The sequence below is a fragment of the Dendrobates tinctorius genome, unplaced genomic scaffold (genome assembly GCF_039654945.1).
Source record: "Dendrobates tinctorius isolate UK_male_01 unplaced genomic scaffold, ASM3965494v1 ptg000191l, whole genome shotgun sequence".
In the NCBI taxonomy this organism is placed as follows: Eukaryota; Metazoa; Chordata; class Amphibia; order Anura; family Dendrobatidae; genus Dendrobates; species Dendrobates tinctorius.
This window is the reverse complement of record NW_027361858.1, coordinates 19,614,090-19,636,462: the sequence shown is the minus strand read 5'-3', so window position 1 is coordinate 19,636,462 and position 22,373 is coordinate 19,614,090. Positions and strand designations below refer to the sequence as shown.

General features: G+C 43.8%; 1 protein-coding gene across 2 annotated transcripts in view; it reads right to left on the bottom strand.

Moving 5' to 3' along the window:
• The window catches only part of SH3GL2 (SH3 domain containing GRB2 like 2, endophilin A1), a 285,217-nt gene that overhangs the window by 59,201 nt on the left and 203,643 nt on the right, over positions 1 to 22,373 (bottom strand). For both annotated transcript variants that reach the window (XM_073552479.1, XM_073552480.1), the window contains exons 3-4: positions 16,211 to 16,283; positions 15,288 to 15,431 (exon numbers count right to left, since the gene is read on the bottom strand). In XM_073552479.1, coding sequence (XP_073408580.1) covers positions 15,288 to 15,431; positions 16,211 to 16,283 — 217 coding nt within the window. The remainder of the gene's footprint in view (positions 1 to 15,287; positions 15,432 to 16,210; positions 16,284 to 22,373) is intronic.

Below are 22,373 nucleotides of genomic sequence, written 5' to 3'. Positions count from 1 at the left end.
TTCATTCTCTTTTGTTTTTTTTCCATTTAAGACAAATTAAATGAAGATAATAATACCAAAGAATTTGTGTTTGCAATCATTTTTAGGAAGAAACTGAGTATTATCTGACAGAATTGCAGGGGTGTCAATACTTTTGGCCACAACTGTATATATATATATATATATATATATATATTCACACATATATATATATATACATACAGTATATATAACAAAGTAAGTTTGGAGGGCAATGGAGGAACAGATTTAAAAACCTAAAAGAAAAATTCATATTGTAAGAGTACGCTCACAGTAGTATAGATTCACTCATGAGAGAGACTCGGACTGATTATGCTAATGTCACCCGGATCAAACACTGTCAGCGTTTGATTCGAGTGTCATTTTCGTGTAATACAATGATTCTCTTGCATGAGAAAATCAAACACTGTTAGATTTGGATTCGAGTGTCATCTTTGTGTGAGGCGAGAGAACTGTATCACAGGTGTAGTGAAGACGGAGAACTTAATTTCTCCATCTTCTCCATTCTATGTGTCTGCGGTAATCCGATTCTCCATTCTCTGTCTCTGCGGTAATCCCATTCTCCATTTTCTGTATCTGCGGTAATCCCTTTCTCCAGTCTCTGTGTCTGCAGTAATCCCATTCTCCAGTCTCTGTGTCTGCGGTAATCCCATTCTCCATTCTCTGTGTCTGCGGTAACCCCATTTTCCATTCTCTGTGTCTGCGGTAATCCCATTCTCCATTCTCTGTGTCTGCGGTAATCCCATTCTCCATTCTCTGTGTCTGCGGTAAACCCATTCACCAGTCTCTGTGTCTGCGGTAATACTATTCTCCATTATCTGTGTCTGTGATACTCATATGCTTATCCTGTGCTGTTGTTTTCTCTTCTGTAATGAGATGGCAATGGGTGAGACAATGCAGCAGAGAGCGCCTCTGCTGCAAATAATTGATATGCTGCGGCTTGTAAACCCGCACCGCTGATGAGTTTATGCACTGTCAAATAGAAGCAGCCGTGGACATGGGAGGCACCACCTCGGAAGGGAGGGTTAGCTTGGCCAAAATGGTGAATATTAGCAGGAGGCAGCATTTTGGTTATGCCTGTGTAGCAACTCACTCGAGATTGATAGCTTAGGCACTAAAAAAAATGAAACTGACCCTGCCGGTTCAAGATATCCTGACACCGCAGTCCATAGTGATACCTGTGGGTACAGAGTCAGCCCTAACCATGGAACTAGAAGATGCCAACTCAGACCTAAACTCCCTAAAAGGAGGGCAGAGCAGAGTGTGAATTAACTACAAGAGAAGAAGTGTGCTGATCAAAGGAAAGATCTCAGAGTTAGTATATAAATAACGAAATACCACAGCCAACATGCGCAAGCTCACGTTCATTAAAATGAACCAGGCGTGGATCTCACGGGACTTGTCTGTACCTTTGGCTCAATAGAGAATTATACCAACTGCAGTCATTGTTAGCCTCCACCGTAGTTTGTTTTTTCTATTTTCCATTCACAATGTTTTGGGGCGGTTGCAATTTTAAAAAAAAAAAAAGGTAGTTTTGTAGCGCGACCCCACAAAGACACACTTTTTGGCACAGTATTCCCAGACACACGGTTGCAAAAAAGTTAAAAAAAAATTGGACACACATTGCTCCCACAGACACTAGTGCAGATTATTTCAAATTTGATTTTACGCATAGTACTTCCACAGACATGGGTGCAGAGTATAACTATTTTTTAGGCCCACTGCTCGCACACACATGGCTGCACCGTAAAACTATTTTTTTAGGCCCACTACTGGTACAAACATGGCTGCAGAGTATAATTATTTTTTAGGCCCAGCATTCACACATATACAGCTGCAGAGTATACGGTAAATACTTTTTGGCAATCTACTCGCACAGACACGGCTGCAGAGTATAATTATTTTTAAGGCAAACTACTCATACAAACTTGGCTGCAGAGTATAATTATTTTTTCGTCCCACTACTAGTACATACAGGACTGCAGAGTACACAGAGGATTTTTAGCAAAGTATTCCCACATGCAGGGATGCAGAGTACACACAGATGCATTTTGGCACAGTATTCTCACTGAGACACATGCAGAGCACACACACAGAGGCTTTTCAGCATAGTACTCCCACCGGAAGAGTTGCAGAGTAAGCACACAGAGGCTTTTTTGCAGACTGTGCACACAAAGAACCTAACACTGTCCCTCACTCTAATTGTGTCCTGTCCCCGCACTAATCAGAGCAAAATGGCTGTGACATCAGTGATCCACAATTTAAACAATACTTGACATGGTTGTGATGGCTCCAGAATTGACCACAGCCTAAAAGCTTGTTGATCCGGTAAAAAGTGCACTGCAAAGTGTCAGATCAGCGATCCGACTTTATATAGTAATGTCCCACACTGGGACAATATAATAAAGTAAAAAAAAAAAAAATGTGTAAAATAATTTTTAAAGACTTCCTAAATAAATAATAAAAAAAAAAAAATTCCTAATAAATTCTTTTTTTGTAAATAAAAAAATAAATAAAAGTACACATATTTAGTATTGCCGCTTCCGTAACGACCTGCCCTATAAAACTGTCCCGCTAGTTAACCCCTTTAGTGAACCCCTTAAAAAAAAAAAACAAGGCAAAAAAAAATGCCTTATCATCGTACCGCCGAACAAAAAGTGCAATAACACGCAATCAAAAAGACGGATATACTTAAATGTAGTACCACTGAATACATCATCTTGTCCCGCAAAAAATGAGCTGCCATACAGAGTCATCAGCGAAAAAATAAAAAAGTTATAGCTCGCAGAATAAAGCGATGCAAAAATTATCATTTTTTATATAAAATTGTTTTTATTGTATAAAAGCGCCAAATCACAAAAAAATTATATAAATGAGGTATTACTGTCATCATACAGACGCGGAGAATTAAACTGCTTTATCAATTTTACCACACGCGGAACGGTGTAAATGCCCCCCCCCCCCTCCAAAAGAAATTCATGAATTGCTGGTTTTTGTTCATTCTGCATCCCAAAAATCGGAATAAAAAGCGATAAAAAAATGTGCCTAAAAATGGTAACAATAAAAACGTCAACTTGTCCCGCAAAAAATAAGACCTCACATGACTGTGGGTCAAAATATGGAAAAATTATAGCTCTCAAAATGTGGTGATGCAAAAACTATTTTTTGCAATAAAAAGCGTCTTAGGGTGTGACAGCTGCCAAACATAAAAACCAACTATAAATAGTAAACCAAACCCCCTTTATCACCCCCTTAGTTAGGGAAAAAATAATAAAATTAAAAAAATAATAATTATTTCCTTTTCCCCATTAGGGTTAGGGGTGTGTTGGGGTTAGGGTTGGAGTTAGAATTGGGGGGTTTACACTGTTCAGGCACATAAGGGGCTCTCCAAATGCGACATGGCGTCTGATCTCAATTCCAGCCAATTCAGCGTTGAAAAAGTCAAACGGTGCTCCTTCCCTTCCAAGCTCTGCCATGCGCCCAAACAGTGGTTTACCCCCCACATATGGGGTATCAGCCTACTCAGGACAAATTGCAAAACAACTTTTGGGGTCCAATTTCTCCTGTTACCCTTGGGAAAATAAAAAATTGGGGGCAAAAAGATCATTTTTGGGGGAAAAAAATACGATTTTTTTATTTTTATGGCTCTACATTATAAACTACTGTGAAGTACTTGGGGGTTCAAAGTGCTCACCACACATCTAGATAAGTTCCTTAGGGGGCCTAGTTTCCAAAATAAGGTCACTTGGGGGGATTTCCATTGTTTAGGCACATCAGGGGCTCTCCAAACACGACATGACTCCCGCAGACCATTCCATCAAAGTGCATTCCAAAACATCACTACTTCCCTTCCGAGCCCCAACGTGTTCCCATACAGTAGTTTTCTCCCACATATGGGTTATCAGCGTACTCAAGACAAATTGGACAACAACTTTTAGTGTCCAATTTCTTCTGTTACTCTTGGGAAAATAAAAAAATTGGGGACTAAAAGATCATGTTTGTGGAAAAAATATGATATATTTATTTTCACGCCCGGGCGTTATAAACTTCTGTGAAGGACTTGGGGTTCAAAGTGCTCATTACACATCTAGATAAGCTCCTTGGGCGGTCTAGTTTCCAAAATGGGGTCACTTGTGGGGGGTTTCCACTGTTCAGGCACATCAGGGGCTATCCAAATGCGACATGGCGTCCGATTTCAATTCCAGCTAATTTTGCATTGAAAATATCAATCTGCTCCTTTCCTTCAGAGCTATGCTATGCGCCCAAACAGTGGTTTACCCCCACATATGGGGTATCAGTGTACACAGGACAAATTGCACAATAACTTTTGGGGTCCTGTTTCCCTTGGGAAAATTAATATTTGGGGTGAAAAGATCATTTTTGTGGAAAAAATATTTTTTAATTTTACAACTGTACGTTATAAGTCTCTGTGAAGCCCTTGGGGGTTCAAAGTTCTCACCACACATCTAGATAAGTTCTTTGGGGGGGGTCTAATTTCCAAAATGGTGTCATTTGTGGAAAGGTTTCCGGTGTTTAGGCACATAAGGGACTCTCAATACGCGACATGGCGTCCGATCTCAATTCCAGCCAATTTTACTTTGAAAAAGTCAAACGGGGCTCCTTCGTTCCCGAGCTCTGCCATGCGCCGAAACAGTGGTTCCCCCCCACATATCAGGTATCAGCGTACTAAGGACAAATTGCACAATAACTTTTGCGGTCCAATTTCTCCTGTTACACTTGATAAAATAAAAAAAGTTGGACCTGAAATAATTTTTTTGTGAAAATAAGTTAAATGTTCATTTTTTTTAAACATTCAAAAAATTCCTGTGAAGCACCTGAAGGGTTAATAAACTTCTTGAGTGTGGTTTTGAGCACCTTGAGGGGTGCAGTTTTTAGAATGGTGTCACTTTTAGGTATTTTCTATCATATAGACCCCTCAAAGTGACTTCAAATGTAATGTGGTCCCTAAAAAAAAATGGTGTTGTAAAAATGAGAAATCACTGGTCAACTTTTAACCCTTATAACTTCCTAAGAAAAAAAAAATTTGGTTCCAAAATTGTGCTGATGTAGTGTATACATGTGGGAAATATTACTTATTAAGTACCGTATATATTCGCGTATAAGCTGAGATTTTCAGCCCATTTTTTGGGGCTGAAAGTCCCCCTCTCGGCTTATACGTGAGTCATATACCGAGGGTCGGCGGGGGAGGGGGAGCGGGGGGTGTCAGAGACCATACTCACCCCGTCCTGGCACATCTCTGCACATCTGGCACATCTTCTCCATAGGCCTCCTGCGCCTGTGTTCAGGGTTACGTGGTACCGCTCATTAAACTCATGAATATGCGCATATTCATGAGTTTATTGAGCGGCACCACGTGACCGCTGAGCTCAGGAAGAAGACCGAGGGAGAAGCATGGGCTGCAGAGAAGACCGTGCACTAGGAGGGGGTGAGTATGACGGGGGCAGAGCAATATTCACCTGTCCCCGTTCCATTGCCGTACACCGCTGTGTCTCCGGGTCCTCCTGCTGTAACGTTCAGCAGAGGGCGAGATGACTTAGTCAGTGCGTGCCCTCTGCTGAACGTCACTGCAGAGACCCGGGAGACAGAGCGGCGGATGGCCATGGAGCAGGGACCGGTATATATCACCAGTGCCGGGGGCCTGAGCAAGCGGCGACACCAGCACCTGGAGGTATGTCATTTTTTTTTTTTAATTGCAGCAGCGGCAATATATGGGGGGTATTTATGGATCATCTTATGGGGCAACATTAACCCTTGTACAGCAGTATAGGGGGGTATTTATGGAGCATCTTATGTTGCAGCATTAACCCTTGTGCAGCAGCATATGGGGGGTATTTATGCAGCATCTTATGGGGCAGCATTAACCCTTGTGCAGCAGCATATGGGGGGTATTTATGGAGCATCTTATGGGGCAGCATAAACCCTTGTGCAGCAGCACATGGGGGGTATTTATGGAGCATCTTATGGGGCAGCATTAACCCTTGTGTTGCAGCATATGGGGGGTATTTCTGGAGCATCTTATGGGACAGCATTAACCCTTGTGCAGCAGCATAAGGGGGGTATTTATCTATGGAGCATCTTCTTGGACCACCATTAACCCTTGTGCAGCACCACCCTCGGCTTATACAGTATGAATCAATAAGTTTTCCCAGTTTTTTGTGGCTAAACTAGGGTGGTTGCCTTATACACGAGTATATACGGTATTTTGTGTACCATAACTCTGTGATTTAAGGGCATGAAAATTCAAAGTTGGAAAATTGCGAAATTTTCAAAATTTTCGCCAAATTTCCATTTTTTTCACAAACAACCGCAAGTTATATCAATGAAATTTTACCACTATCATGAAGTACAAATTATCACGAGAAAAACAAAGTCAGAATCAGCAGGATCCATGGAAGCGTTCCAGAGTTATTAGCTCATAAAGGGACAGTGGTCAGAATTCTAAAAATTGGCCTAGTCATTAACATGCAAACCACCTTTGGGGGTAAAGGGTTTAAAACTGCCTGTCTCAACCATCCAGAATGGCAGCATTTCAAAAGCCAGTAACTTGAAAATGCTGTCATTCAGGACCATGGCTCGATGAAGGATAGGAGGGTATTTACTCTTTCTCTCAAGGTTTTGAGGGATGGAAAGGTGAACACTTACATGGGACAGAGTAGAGATGCTCAGTGACACTGGTGGTGGTGCTGTCACATCCTCTCTTTATGGGGAGGCAGGTGGCCATGTTGATCGTAAGCGGAAGGAAGAGGCCAAGACCGCAGTAGAAAAGGGAGGAGTAGGCTCAGATCTGTCATGATTTTTAAGGTGTGTATGTAAGGAGGTGGCGGGGACCCTAATTTACCTCCTCTCTCCTTTATGCTGGGCATGTGTACCCCATGCAATGCCCTGACAATTTGGCTATAAATTAATGTATTAACATTGTGTACTATAGTTTTATTAATGTGCTGTGTCTGTATGTTTGATAAAGTAATGCGAAACCTCTACTGTATGTGTTAAGATTAGGGCTAGAAGAGGTTAACAGAACAAGAGGGCCGGTCCAGCAGGTTGACTGGACAGAAACTTTCTGCTGCTGGAGCAATGCCTGGGCAGGCTTGCCCAGGGCAGGATGCTCTGCTTGTTCGGGAGCATAATATACCCATGGAGAGGAGAAAGTGCTGCCAAGGACTGCCGGGCAGTGGAATTTGGGCACTGGAACTGTGTGAATGCCCGCCAGAAAACTGTTTGCTCCCAGGAACCGGATGGGAGCTGACAATGCTGAATACCTGGATAGGGAAAGCGCAGGAAGTGTTATCTCCTTTGTGTTATTGTTATTAAAAGTTTGTCACGTTGGAATCGAAGTGTGACATATGGTGCATCCAGAGAATGCCCTTCCAATATGGAGAACAACCGTGTGTCAGAGGTAACCAGCTGTGCCAAAAGGCTGGGACTTAATCTGTGTTTTCATGTGCAAGGGGCCATGGTGCTCACTGACTGTGACCGACTGAACTCGCCCATGACTACCACCCCGTGCCACATTGTTACATGTACTCCACTGATTGGAATTCAGATGCCTTGCTTCAGGATCAGTTGGAACAGCATACAAATCACCTGGCGCTTGTCGTAGGCATATTGCCTGAAGAAATGCCACGTCAGGGAGCATCTTTGAGCTGGCTTTCGGTGTTCTCATTTCCTCGGTACAGTGAGCAGTAGCAGCCAATGTACTGGTTAGGGGTTGCCAGCTGTGCTTTTGTACCCTGCTCCCTCTTTTGCTGTGCTGCTGGTGCAGCGTGACCACCTCCTCTTCCTCCAAACTGCACATGTCACTAGGATGGCCTTCGCTCCGCGCGGGTATAGGACATCATCATCCCCCTCATCATCCTTGCCAATCTGCACACTGCACAAAGGCACAGCAGTAGGCAACTGTGTTTCATCAGCCTTTGAGATGTGCAGTGGTGGTCCGCTGTGTGCACTAACCATCCCATGTACTCATCTTCCAACTGATCAAATTGTCAAGCATCAGTGCACTCAATCTCTTCCATTTGTGGTGCAGGGTCAGGTGAATGGCCCACGGAACCACAGCCGGCAGAGTTATCAAAAAGCAGGAGTGACTGCTGCATGACTTGTGGCTCAGACTGCTTGGCTGACTTGCAAGGGCTTGAGGTGAAAGCCGGATGACTATGGTCCTCAGGTGCCAACTCTGCGCTTTCTGCAGGGGACTAGTTAGAAATTAATGTAAAAAAAAACTGGAGGCTCAGCCATCCAATCTAACACCACCTCAACATATTCTGGTCTCACCATTCATGTAGCTTTATTAAGCCCTATGAGTGAAACAGAATATAATGTTGCCTGTGGGCACCAGAGGAAGGTGTTGTATTTGGGCACGTAGCAACCATAAATCGACCACGTTTTCACTCTGTAGTCGCTACACCTCCAGAACCACCATGACATGCAATATTCTTGTCAGTGTCACCTCATTGTTGCTCTACTAATTTTTTGAAGTGGTTTTTAGTCACACTACTCACACACACATGCCTGCAAAGTATAACTATTTTTAGGCCCATTACTCGCTCAGAGACGGATGCAGAGGATAACTATTTTTTAGGCCCACTACTCACTCATAGACGGATGCAGAGTATGACTTTTGGAAGTGCATTGAGCAGCTGGGTGGTGTGCTGGTAAAAGGGAAAAAAAACTCTTTTAAATCTTCTGCCTGAGCAAGTGTGAACGAGCTGAGTGTGACCTGAGCGTAAGTGCGAACTGTGGTAAGTGTGTGACTTGTGATTCAGTGACTTTGGATTCAGGGAGTTTCCAAGGGAGGTATTACTGAATTACTGTGATATTTTATTAATACTTGTTATTTTATTTTTGCTTATCTTTTCTGTCTGGTGCAATCCCCATTAGGATGTGCTCCACTACTGCCAATGCCATCCAGTGCACGTCTTGCCGCATGTATGAAATCCTTGAACAGCCGGTCCAGGGTGCATACTGATGTGCGAGATGTGAGCACGTTGTGCATTTGGAAGCCCAGATACTGGATCTAAATGTGCAGCTGGCAACACTGAGATCCATAGAAAATATGGAAAGGAGTCTTCTGCTCACTGAGCAGACGCTCAATGGGATAGATGAGGGGGAGATGCTAGGATGGAGCTGCAGGACAATGAAGCAGCTAGCTGGGTGACAGTTAGAAGGCAGGGTAGAGGGAAGAGCACCAGGAAGGCTAGTTCTGATCTGGCACACCCCAATAAGTTTTCTAAGTTGGCAAATGAGGGGAGTGTTAGTGCAGGAGTAGCACTGCTGCAGCAAGGCATGTCCTCTGAAAGCCGGAGGAGTGTCTGCTCCAGTAAGGGGGGAAATAGGAGAGGCAGGGCAGGCCAGACAGGTTCTGGTAGTGGGAGACTCAATTATTAGGGGAACAGATAGGGCAATCTGTCGCAAAGACAGGGATCGTCGAACAGTGTGCTGCATACCTGGCGCTCGAGTCTGACACATCGCTGATCGGGTTGACAGATTACTGGGAGGGGCTGGTGAGGATCCAGCGGTCATGGTGCACATTGGCACAAATGACAAAGTTAGAGGTAGGTGGAAGATCCTTAAAGATGATTTCAGAGTATTAGGCTGCAAGCTTAAAGCAAGGACCTCCAAGGTGGTATTTTCGGAAATACTTCCTGTAACACGTGCCACACCAGAGAGGCAACGGGAGATTAGGGAGGCTAATAAGTGGCTCAGGAATTGGTGTAGGAAGGAGGGGTTTGGGTTCCTGGAGAACTGGGCCGACTTCTCAGTTGGCTACAGGTTCTACGCTAGGGACGGGCTGCACCTCAATGGGGAGGGTGCAGCTGTGCTGGGGGAGAAAATGGCTGGAAGGTTGGAGGAGTGTTTAAACTAGGGATGGCGGGGAGGGTATTCCTTTTATAGGAGGGGAAGACAGTGCAGATAGAGACCTGGGCACAAATAATGAAATTGGGGGTGGGGGTTGCATGGGGGGTGGAGTTAGAACAGTTAATAAATTAAAAAAGAATAGAGGTACAGAGAGATACATAAAGTGCATGTATACTAATGCCAGAAGCCTCGCCAACAAAATGGAGGAATTGGAGTTAATGTTGTTGGAACATAATTATGACATGGTCGGGATATCGGAGACATGGCTGGACGAGAGCCATGACTGGGCGGTTAATTTACAGGGCTATAGTCTGTTCAGAAATGACCGTACAAATAAGCGAGGGGGAGGCGTGTGTTTATATGTAAAATCATCCTTAAAACCCATCCTGTGTGATAATATTTATTAATCTAATGAAAATGTAGAGTCCCTGTGGGTAGAAAGAAGGGGAGAGGGAAAAAATAATAAATTACTGATAGGGGTTTGTTATAAGTCTCCAAAAATAATGGAAGCAACAGAGAATAGCCTCATAAAGCAAATAGATGAAGCGGCGACTCAAGGAGAAGTCATTACTATGGGAGACTTCAACTACCCTGAAATACATTGGGGAACCGAAACCTGCAGTTCCAGCAAAGGTAATAGGTTTTTGGCAACTATGAGAGACAATTACCTTTCACAACTGGTTCAGGACCCAACAAGAGGGGGGGCACTGCTAGACCTAATATTAACCAACAGGCCAGACCGCATATCAAATATAATGGTTGAAGGTCACTTGGGTAATAGTGATCACAAATTAATAAGTTTTCATGTATCCTTTAATAAAATGTGTAGTAGAGGGGTAACAAGGACACTAAACTTCAGGAAGCCAAATTTCCAACGGATGAGAGATGATCTTGGTGCAATTAACTGGAATGATATCCTGAGACATAAAAATACACAAAGAAAATGGGAGACGTTTATTAGCATCCTGAATAGGACCTGTGCATAATATATACCGTATGGGAATAAACATGCTAGAAATAGGAGGAAACCACTATGGCTAAATAGAGATGTAAGGGGAGCAATAAGAGATAAAAATAAAGCATTTAGAGAATTAAAGCAAGTAGGTAGTGATGAGGCATTAAATAAATACAGAAAATTAAATAAATTCTGTAAAAAGCAAATCAAAATAGCATAGATTGAGACAGAGAGACTCATTGCCAGAGAAAGTAAAAATAATCCCAAAATATTCTTTAACTACATAAATAGTAAGAAGCTACAAAATGATAGTGTCGGTCCCCTTAAAAATAGACTGGGTGAAATGGTGGATGAGGATGAGGAAAAAGCCAATATGCTAAATGACTTTTTTTCAACAGTATTTACACAAGAAAATCCCATGACGGATAACATGATCAGGGATAAAAATTCTCCATTAAATGTCACCTGCTTAACCCAGCAGGAAGTACGGCGGAGTCTAAAAATCACTAAAATTGACAATTCCCCGGGCCCGGATTGGATACACCCCCGAGTACTGCAGGAATTAAGCACAGTCATAGATAGACCATTATTTTTAATCTTTAAAGATTCCATAATAACAGGGTCTGTACCACAGGATTGGCGTATGGCAAATGTGGTGCCAATATTCAAAAAGGGGACAAAAACTGAACTTGGAAATTATAGGCCAGTAAGTTTAACCTCAACTGTGGGTAAAATCCTGGAGGGTTTTCTAAGAGATACTATACTGGAGTATCTGGAGAAGAATAACCTCATGACCCAATATCAACATGGGTTTACAAGGGACCGTTCCTGTCAGACTAATCTGATAAGCTTTTATGAAGAGGTAAGTTCCAGACTGGACCAAGGGAATGCAGTGGACGTTGTGTACATGGACTTTTCAAAAGCTTATGATACAGTGCCACACAAAAGGTTGATACATAAAATGAGAACAATGGGGATAGGGGAAAATATGTGTAAGTGGGTTAAGAGCTGGCTCAGGGATAGGAAACAGAGGGTGGTTATTAATGGAGCACACTCGAACTGGGTCACGGTTGTCACGCTCGCGCCTTGGCTGAATGGCGCGAGCCGGGGGTTGTGGCCCCACTGTGCCACAGACCAGACTACCCTGGAAGGGGCGTGACTGCGACAGCTGCCTTGGTCTTCACTGGAGCCTCTGATGGTGAGGTCAGGCTTGTGCGGCAGGTAGCTGCCGGGTGCCACTCCAGGGTGGTGTCTGGCTGTGGCTGCTGATCCCACTCGGGAACAGGACACCTGGACAGGTGCGAGTGACAAGCAGGCTGAGACACTGGGCAAGCAGGCACGGCTTGGTACACTGGAAGGCAGGCACGGCTTGGAGGCACGGCTTGGAGACACTGGGCAAGTGGGCACGGCTTGGAGACACTGGACACGGCTTGGAGACACTGGGCAAGCGGACACGGCTTGGAGACACTGGTCAAGCGGACACGGCTTGGAGACACTGGACACGGCTTGGAGACACTGGGCAAGCGGACACGGCTTGGAGACACAGGGCAAGCAGGAGTAGTATATGAGAGAACAGGTTTGGACCTGCAGGTATGGATATAGGCAGGAAGGTGTGGTATATGAGAGAACAGGTTTGGACCTGTTCACACAGGAGATGCAGGTATGGATATAGGCAGGAAGGTGTGGTATATGAGAGAACAGGTTTGGACCTGTTCAAACAGGAGATGCAGGTATGGATATAGGCAGGAAGGTGTGGTATATGAGAGAACAGGTTTGGACCTGTTCACACAGGAGATGCAGGTATAGATATAGGCAGGAAGGAGTGGTATATGAGAGAACAGGTTTGGACCTGTTCACACAGGAGATGCAGGTAGGCAGAGCCGCAGGAGTGCGGAGAAGGCAGAGCCGCAGGAGTGCAGAACACAGATAAAGCTGCGAGAGTGCAGATGCACAGACAGGGAGGACACAAGGAAAAACACAGCAGGGAAGGAACCACAAACAAGGAGACTGACAGACAGAGGTAAGACTGAGTTCAGACAGAGACACAGGGACAAAGACACAAGGACCAGGATATTCTGCCTCCTGGCAGGCGGACAAGGTACAAAGCGAGATAGAGTATTCCTACAGAGAAGGAGATACACAGAACAGGGCCTGGCTAGTTCAGCAGCAAGGAGCTAACTGAGTTTAGACATTGCACAGGCAATGTTTCAGTGGGAGTGGTGAAACTAAATAGTCAAGGGCTCCAGGTGATTGGTCAGGGACAGATTACCCAGGTGCACCCAGACTGCATAAGAACCAGAGAGTTCAGGCGCCGCCCCCCTATACACACAGGAAACATGGAGAGCAAGCAGGAAAACAAGAGGCATAGCACATGGAGCTCAGGGCTGGCAACAGACAGATTTCACAGCATGGCTTGAAGCAGAAAGTAAGTTGGTGTTCGGGGGATGGGAGGCCATGCAGTGACTCCAGCAAGGTTGTTACAACGGTTAGCAGTGGGGTACCACAGGGGTCAGTTTTGAGCCCGCTTCTTTTTAACATATTTATTAATGACCATGTAGGGGGCATAGAGAGTAGAATTTCAATATTTGCAGATGACACAAAACTCTGCAGGGTAATCAATACAGAGGAGGACTATTTTATATTAAAGGAGGCTTTATGTAAACTAGAAGCTTGGGCTGATAAATGGCAAAGGAGCTTTAATGGGGATAAATGTAAGGTCATGCACTTGGGTAGAATGAACAAGTTGTATAACTATGTGCTTAATTGTAAAACACTGGGCAAAACTGTCACTGAAAAAGACCTGGGTGTATGGGTGGACGACAAACTCACATTTAGTGGCCAGTGTCAGGCAGCTGCTGCAAAGGCAAATAAAATAATGGGATGCATTAAAAGAGGCATAGATGCTCATGAGGAGAACATAATTTTACCTCTATATAAGTCACGAGTGTGACCACACTTAGAATACTGTGTACAGTTCTGGTCTCTGGTATATAAGAAAGACATAGCTGAACTGGAGCGGGTGAAGAAGAGCGACCAAGGTTATTAGGGAACTGGGGGGTCTGCAATACCAAGACAGGTTATTACACTTGGAGTTATTTAGTTTGGAAAATCGAAGGCTTCGGGGTGATCTTATTACAATGTATAAATATATGCGGGGACAGTACAAAAACCTGATCTTTTTACTCTTAGACCTGTGATGGGGACAAGGGGGCATCCTCTACGTCTGGAGGAAAGAAGGTTTAAGCATACTCACAGACACGGATTCTTTACTGTAAGAGCAGTGAGACTATGGAACTCTCTGCCATATGATGTTGTAATGAGTGATTCCCTACTAAAATTTAAGAAGGGACTGGATGCCTTTCTTGAAAAGTATAATATTACAGGGTATATAAACTAGTTTCCTTAATATTGCGTTGGTCCAGGGAGCTAGTCTGATTGCCGTACGTGGAGTCGGGAAGGAATTTTATTCCCCAATGTGAAGCTTACTGTTTGCCATATGGGTTTTTTTTGCCTTCCTCTGGATCAACATGTTAGGGCAAGTTAGGATAGGGTATGGGTTGAACTAGATGGACTTAAAGTCTTCCTTCAACCTTAATAACTATGTTACTATTTTTTAGGCCCACTAATCGCTCAGAGACAGAGGCAGAGTATAACTATTTTTAGGCACACTACTCGCACATACACAGCTGCAGAGTATAATTATTTTTTACGCACACTACTCGTACAGACTCAGCTGCAGAAGTACACAGACGCTTTTGGTGCAGTACTCCCACAGGCAGGAGTGCAGATTACACACACTGGTTTTTTGGCACAGTACTCCCACAATCAGGGTTGCAGAGTATCCAGAGGTTTTTTTGGCACACTTCTCCCACAGGCAGGGGTGCCGAGTACATACACAGGCTTTTTGGCACAGTACTCTTATAGGCAGGGGTGTAGAGTACATACACAGACTTTTTCTCACTGTACTCACACAGGCAGGGGTGCAGAGTACACACAGGCTTTTTCTCACAGTACTCACACAGGAAGTGTTGCATAATACACACGCAGGCTTTTTGGCACAGTATTCCCACAAGCAGAGGGCAGAGTACACACACAGTACTCACACAGGTATAAAGAGGTTGCATGGGAGCTAGGGAATCAAACAGATGAGTAATGTTTTGTTTTTTTAACTTTCTAATTTCAGTTGTGGCTCCTTTAGCAGTATTTACAATAATCAATAATGCTGCAGTAATTGTGTTTTTTTTTTCAACAACACTGGGGCAATTAAATGCTGTCTGCTACAGTGATGTCAGTATGTTATATTTTCTTATTTAAAAAAATAGCTTGGAAATCATTTTAATTACAATTTCATTTTTAAAGATAAATTGATAATTTATAAAAGAGACACAACAAAACCAATTGACGGTAAAATGTAATATGAGAACAAAATACAACTTACCAAAATTTGACTCATCTCCAATTTCTCTCCCATATTTCAGCATTGCTTCCGCTAGCAAGGCTTCAGCTTGAGGGTAGCCAGGTCCCTTTTCTTGACCCCGAATCTTTGACATTGTGTTAATCATATTGAGTTTAGCTCGAGATGCTGTACATAAAAAAGTGACCATCAAAAACAGTGGTAGTCCAGTTTCCACAATATTTTTCACTTTTCAATACATTTTTTTAAATATACTTTGTATTTCTTTCCCCCCCACTGTTTTCTAGATCTCTGCTTGTATTTATGAATTGAGCACCCATCTATGGCTGCAATGGTTCAGGTCTTGTTGGGAGTTCAAATAACTAAAGTAATAATCCCTTCATTTGTGTGAAAAACATATGATATGGAGAAACTTTGAGCCACTGTATGTGCCGAAACTAAAAATTATATAATATACTGTATCTATACTGTAAAAAAAATGCATCACATATGTATCAGCATTTTTAACTTAATCAAGAAAAGTTTATGAAGTTCTGCGCCATTTTCCAATAAGACTCTCTGTCCTGTCCACATTCCACTCTGGTCCATAGGATGGTTGCAGAATGATGGCATGTGATGATACGCAACATCCATCTCCTTTCATTGAAAAACATAACAACTGCTATATGACCTTGAACAAGTTATGGATGCTGAGAGGTTAGCGCAACAACAGTACTTTGTAATGGAGGAGGCCGGAAGATGTGGCACATCACATGTTTCTCCATCTGCAGCCATCTCATAGATGGGAGTGCTAAGCAGGAGAAGGTTTACAGAATAAATCAGATAATTAAAATAGTGGTAAACTTTTAAAAAAATGTATGTAGAATAGTAAATTGTAAATCTGTATTCATCTTTCCCATAGATTTGTTAACATTAGACGTAAAATGTTGTAGACAGAGTAAGACTACCTGGATTAGGCTGAAGATATTCAATTGACTTGGTCATTATTTCTAGGACCGCTCTACTGGTCACGTCAACTTTCTAGAATAAAACCAGAAAGAAGAGAATTTTTACTTTTATCAAAAGTCTAATTTTTTTCAGTATGCATTTTTTTTTGCAAATACATAAACAGACTGCCAAGCTATCTATCTAACACTATGATGAGTGAGCACGAATATAATTACTCCAAACCAGCACACAGTAATATTCTTTCCCTGATCTAATAACTTTCCAAAGCAAAGTGAGGAGAATGAGGGGGGATAGGAATAATATGGATATCGCCTTTAAGTACCATTAATCCAATGTTGAAACCTTTAATACATGCAACCTTCAAACCTACACTCTCCTCTAGATAGGCAAAACAACCAGCTCAGTCCAATCATAGGTGTATGGTTCACTGCCTGAGTCTTAGATCTTGCCAGCCTTCTTACTGCTGCTTCTCAGGATGTTGGGTGTTGCCTCCATGACCCGCCCCAGCAGATTGTCCATGTAATCAGGGCCGGACAGGGACACAACCCCCACCAGCCCACATACTATAATGCTCCCCCTACACCCAATCAGTGGATTTTGCTATACTTTGTCATGCCCCTGAAAACTCGTCTTAAAGGCGTTAATTGAAAAGCCATGTATGAATGGCGCCGCAGTGTTCATGATCAACCACAGGTCCATTTACATGGTGCTCTTTAGAGCGCCGCTCCTCGGGATCATGGGGGTCCCAGCGGTCGGACCCCAGTGACTGCAAAGTTCTCGGGATAGGAGATTACTTGGGATATTCCATTTAAATGGGTTTTCCAATTTTGTTTTATTTTCCCATAGGAATACTGAAAATAATAAACCAGTATTGACCCTTCCAAGGTCCAAAGTCGCCTCTCTGACAACAGGACAGGAGTGATATTGTGCAGTGTATATATACAGGACAGGATTAGTGGTACTGTGCAGTGTATATATACAGGACAGGATTAGTGGTACTGTGCAGTGTATATATACAGGACAGGAGGAGTGGTACTGTGCAGTGTATATATACAGGACAGGAGGAGTGGTACTGTGCAGTGTACATATACAGGACAGGAGGAGTGGTACTGTTCAGTGTATATATACAGGACAGGAGTGGTACTGTGCAGTGTATATATACAGGACAGGAGGAGTGGTACTGTGCAGTGTATATATACAGGACAGGAGGGGTGGTACTGTGCAGTGTATATATACAGGACAGGAGGAGTGGTACTGTGCAGTGTATATATACAGGACAGGAGGAGTGGTACTGTGCAGTGTATATATACAGGACAGGAGGGGTGGTACTGTGCAGTGTATATATACAGGACAGGAGGAGTGGTACTGTTCAGTGTATATATACAGGACAGGAGGAGTGGTACTGTTCAGTGTATATATACAGGACAGGAGGAGTGGTACTGTGCAGTGTATATATACAGGACAGGAGGAGTGGTACTGTGCAGTGTATATATACAGGACAGGAGGAGTGGTACTGTGCAGTGTATATATACAGGACAGGAGGAGTGGTACTGTGCAGTGTATATATACAGGACAGGAGGAGTGGTACTGTGCAGTGTATATATACAGGACAGGAGGAGTGGTACTGTGCAGTGTATATATACAGGACAGGAGGAGTGGTACTGTGCAGTGTATATATACAGGACAGGAGGAGTGGTACTGTGCAGTGTACATATACAGGACAGGAGGAGTGGTACTGTGCAGTGTACATATACAGGACAGGAGGAGTGGTACTGTTCAGTGTATATATACAGGACAGGAGGAGTGGTACTGTTCAGTGTATATATACAGGACAGGAGGAGTGGTACTGTGCAGTGTATATATACAGGACAGGAGGAGTGGTACTGTGCAGTGTATATATACAGGACAGGAGGAGTGGTACTGTGCAGTGTATATATACAGGACAGGAGGAGTGGTACTGTGCAGTGTATATATACAGGACAGGAGGAGTGGTACTGTGCAGTGTATATATACAGGACAGGAGGAGTGGTACTGTGCAGTGTATATATACAGGACAGGAGGAGTGGTACTGTGCAGTGTATATATATACAGGACAGGAGGAGTGGTACTGTGCAGTGTATATATACAGGACAGGAGGGGTGGTACTGTGCAGTGTATATATACAGGACAGGAGGAGTGGTACTGTGCAGTGTATATATACAGGACAGGAGGAGTGGTACTGTGCAGTGTATATATACAGGACAGGAGGAGTGGTACTGTGCAGTGTATATATACAGGACAGGAGGAGTGGTACTGTGCAGTGTACATATACAGGACAGGAGTGGTACTGTGCAGTGTATATATACAGGATAGTAGAGGTACTGTGCAGTGTATATATACAGGACAGGAGGAGTGGTACTGTGCAGTGTATATATACAGGACAGGAGGGGTGGTACTGTGCAGTGTATATATACAGGACAGGAGGAGTGGTACTGTGCAGTGTATATATACAGGACAGGAGGAGTGGTACTGTGCAGTGTATATATACAGGACAGGAGGAGTGGTACTGTGCAGTGTATATATACAGGACAGGAGGAGTGGTACTGTGCAGTGTACATATACAGGACAGGAGTGGTACTGTGCAGTGTATATATACAGGATAGTAGAGGTACTGTGCAGTGTATATATACAGGACAGGAGGAGTGGTACTGTGCAGTGTATATATACAGGACAGGATTAGTGGTACTGTGCAGTGTATATATACAGGACAGGAGGAGTGGTACTGTGCAGTGTATATATACAGGACAGGAGGAGTGGTACTGTGCAGTGTATATATACAGGACAGGAGGAGTGGTACTGTGCAGTGTATATATACAGGACAGGAGGAGTGGTACTGTGCAGTGTATATATACAGGACAGGAGGAGTGGTACTGTGCAGTGTATATATACAGGACAGGAGGGGTGGTACTGTGCAGTGTATATATACAGGACAGGAGGAGTGGTACTGTGCAGTGTATATATACAGGACAGGAGGAGTGGTACTGTGCAGTGTATATATACAGGACAGGAGGAGTGGTACTGTGCAGTGTATATATACAGGACAGGAGGAGTGGTACTGTGCAGTGTACATATACAGGACAGGAGTGGTACTGTGCAGTGTATATATACAGGACAGGAGGAGTGGTACTGTGCAGTGTATATATACAGGACAGGAGGAGTGGTACTGTGCAGTGTATATATACAGGACAGAAGGAGTGGTACTGTGCAGTGTATATATACAGGACAGGAGGAGTGGTACTGTGCAGTGTATATATACAGGACAGGAGGAGTGGTATTGTGCAGTGTATATATACAGGACAGGAGGAGTGGTACTGTGCAGTGTATATATACAGGACAGGAGGAGTGGTACTGTGCAGTGTATATATACACAGGACAGGAGGAGTGGTACTGTGCAGTGTATATATACAGGACAGGAGGAGTGGTACTGTGCAGTGTATATATACAGGACAGGAGGAGTGGTACTGTGCAGTGTATATATACAGGACAGGAGGAGTGGTACTGTGCAGTGTATATATACAGGACAGGATTAGTGGTACTGTGCAGTGTATATATACAGGACAGGAGGAGTGGTACTGTGCAGTGTATATATACAGGACAGGAGGGGTGGTACTGTGCAGTGTATATATACAGGACAGGAGGAGTGGTACTGTGCAGTGTATATATACAGGACAGGAGGAGTGGTACTGTGCAGTGTATATATACAGGACAGGAGGAGTGGTACTGTGCAGTGTATATATACAGGACAGGATTAGTGGTACTGTGCAGTGTATATATACAGGACAGGAGGAGTGGTACTGTGCAGTGTATATATACAGGACAGGAGGAGTGGTACTGTGCAGTGTATATATACAGGACAGGAGGAGTGGTACTGTGCAGTGTATATATACAGGACAGGAGGAGTGGTACTGTGCAGTGTATATATACAGGACCGGAGGAGTGGTACTGTGCAGTGTATATATACAGGACAGGAGGAGTGGTACTGTGCAGTGTATATATACAGGACAGGAGGAGTGGTACTGTGCAGTGTATATACAGGCAGGAGGAGTGGTACTGTGCAGTGTATATACAGGCAGGAGGAGTGGTACTGTGCAGTGTATATATACAGGACAGGAGGGGTGGTACTGTGCAGTGTATATATACAGGACAGGAGGAGTGGTACTGTGCAGTGTATATATACAGGACAGGAGGAGTGGTACTGTGCAGTGTATATATACAGGACAGGAGGAGTGGTACTGTGCAGTGTATATATACAGGACAGGAGGAGTGGTACTGTGCAGTGTATATATACAGGACAGGAGGAGTGGTACTGTGCAGTGTATATATACAGGACAGGAGGAGTGGTACTGTGCAGTGTACATATACAGGACAGGAGTGGTACTGTGCAGTGTATATATACAGGACAGGAGGAGTGGTACTGTGCAGTGTATATATACAGGACAGGAGGAGTGGTACTGTGCAGTGTATATATACAGGACAGGAGGAGTGGTACTGTGCAGTGTACATATACAGGACAGGAGTGGTACTGTGCAGTGTATATATACAGGACAGGAGGAGTGGTACTGTGCAGTGTATATATACAGGACAGGAGGAGTGGTACTGTGCAGTGTATATATACAGGACAGGAGGAGTGGTACTGTGCAGTGTATATATACAGGACAGGATTAGTGGTACTGTGCAGTGTATATATACAGGACAGGAGGAGTGGTACTGTGCAGTGTATATATAGAGGACAGGAGGAGTGGTACTGTGCAGTGTATATATACAGGACAGGAGGAGTGGTACTGTGCAGTGTATATATACAGGACAGGAGGAGTGGTACTGTGCAGTGTATATATACAGGACAGGAGGAGTGGTACTGTGCAGTGTATATATACAGGACAGGAGGGGTGGTACTGTGCAGTGTATATATACAGGACAGGAGGAGTGGTACTGTGCAGTGTATATATACAGGACAGGAGGAGTGGTACTGTGCAGTGTATATATACAGGACAGGAGGAGTGGTACTGTGCAGTGTATATATACAGGACAGGAGGAGTGGTACTGTGCAGTGTACATATACAGGACAGGAGTGGTACTGTGCAGTGTATATATACAGGACAGGAGGAGTGGTACTGTGCAGTGTATATATACAGGACAGGAGGAGTGGTACTGTGCAGTGTATATATACAGGACAGAAGGAGTGGTACTGTGCAGTGTATATATACAGGACAGGAGGAGTGGTACTGTGCAGTGTATATATACAGGACAGGAGGAGTGGTATTGTGCAGTGTATATATACAGGACAGGAGGAGTGGTACTGTGCAGTGTATATATACAGGACAGGAGGAGTGGTACTGTGCAGTGTATATATACAGGACAGGAGGAGTGGTACTGTGCAGTGTATATATACAGGACAGGAGGAGTGGTACTGTGCAGTGTATATATACAGGACAGGAGGAGTGGTACTGTGCAGTGTATATATACAGGACAGGAGGAGTGGTACTGTGCAGTGTATATATACAGGACAGGATTAGTGGTACTGTGCAGTGTATATATACAGGACAGGAGGAGTGGTACTGTGCAGTGTATATATACAGGACAGGAGGGGTGGTACTGTGCAGTGTATATATACAGGACAGGAGGAGTGGTACTGTGCAGTGTATATATTCAGGACAGGAGGAGTGGTACTGTGCAGTGTATATATACAGGACAGGAGGAGTGGTACTGTGCAGTGTATATATACAGGACAGGATTAGTGGTACTGTGCAGTGTATATATACAAGACAGGAGGAGTGGTACTGTGCAGTGTATATATACAGGACAGGAGGAGTGGTACTGTGCAGTGTATATATACAGGACAGGAGGAGTGGTACTGTGCAGTGTATATATACAGGACAGGAGGAGTGGTACTGTGCAGTGTATATATACAGGACAGGAGGAGTGGTACTGTGCAGTGTATATATACAGGACCGGAGGAGTGGTACTGTGCAGTGTATATATACAGGACAGGAGGAGTGGTACTGTGCAGTGTATATATACAGGACAGGAGGAGTGGTACTGTGCAGTTTATATACAGGCAGGAGGAGTGGTACTGTGCAGTGTATATACAGGCAGGAGGAGTGGTACTGTGCAGTGTATATATAC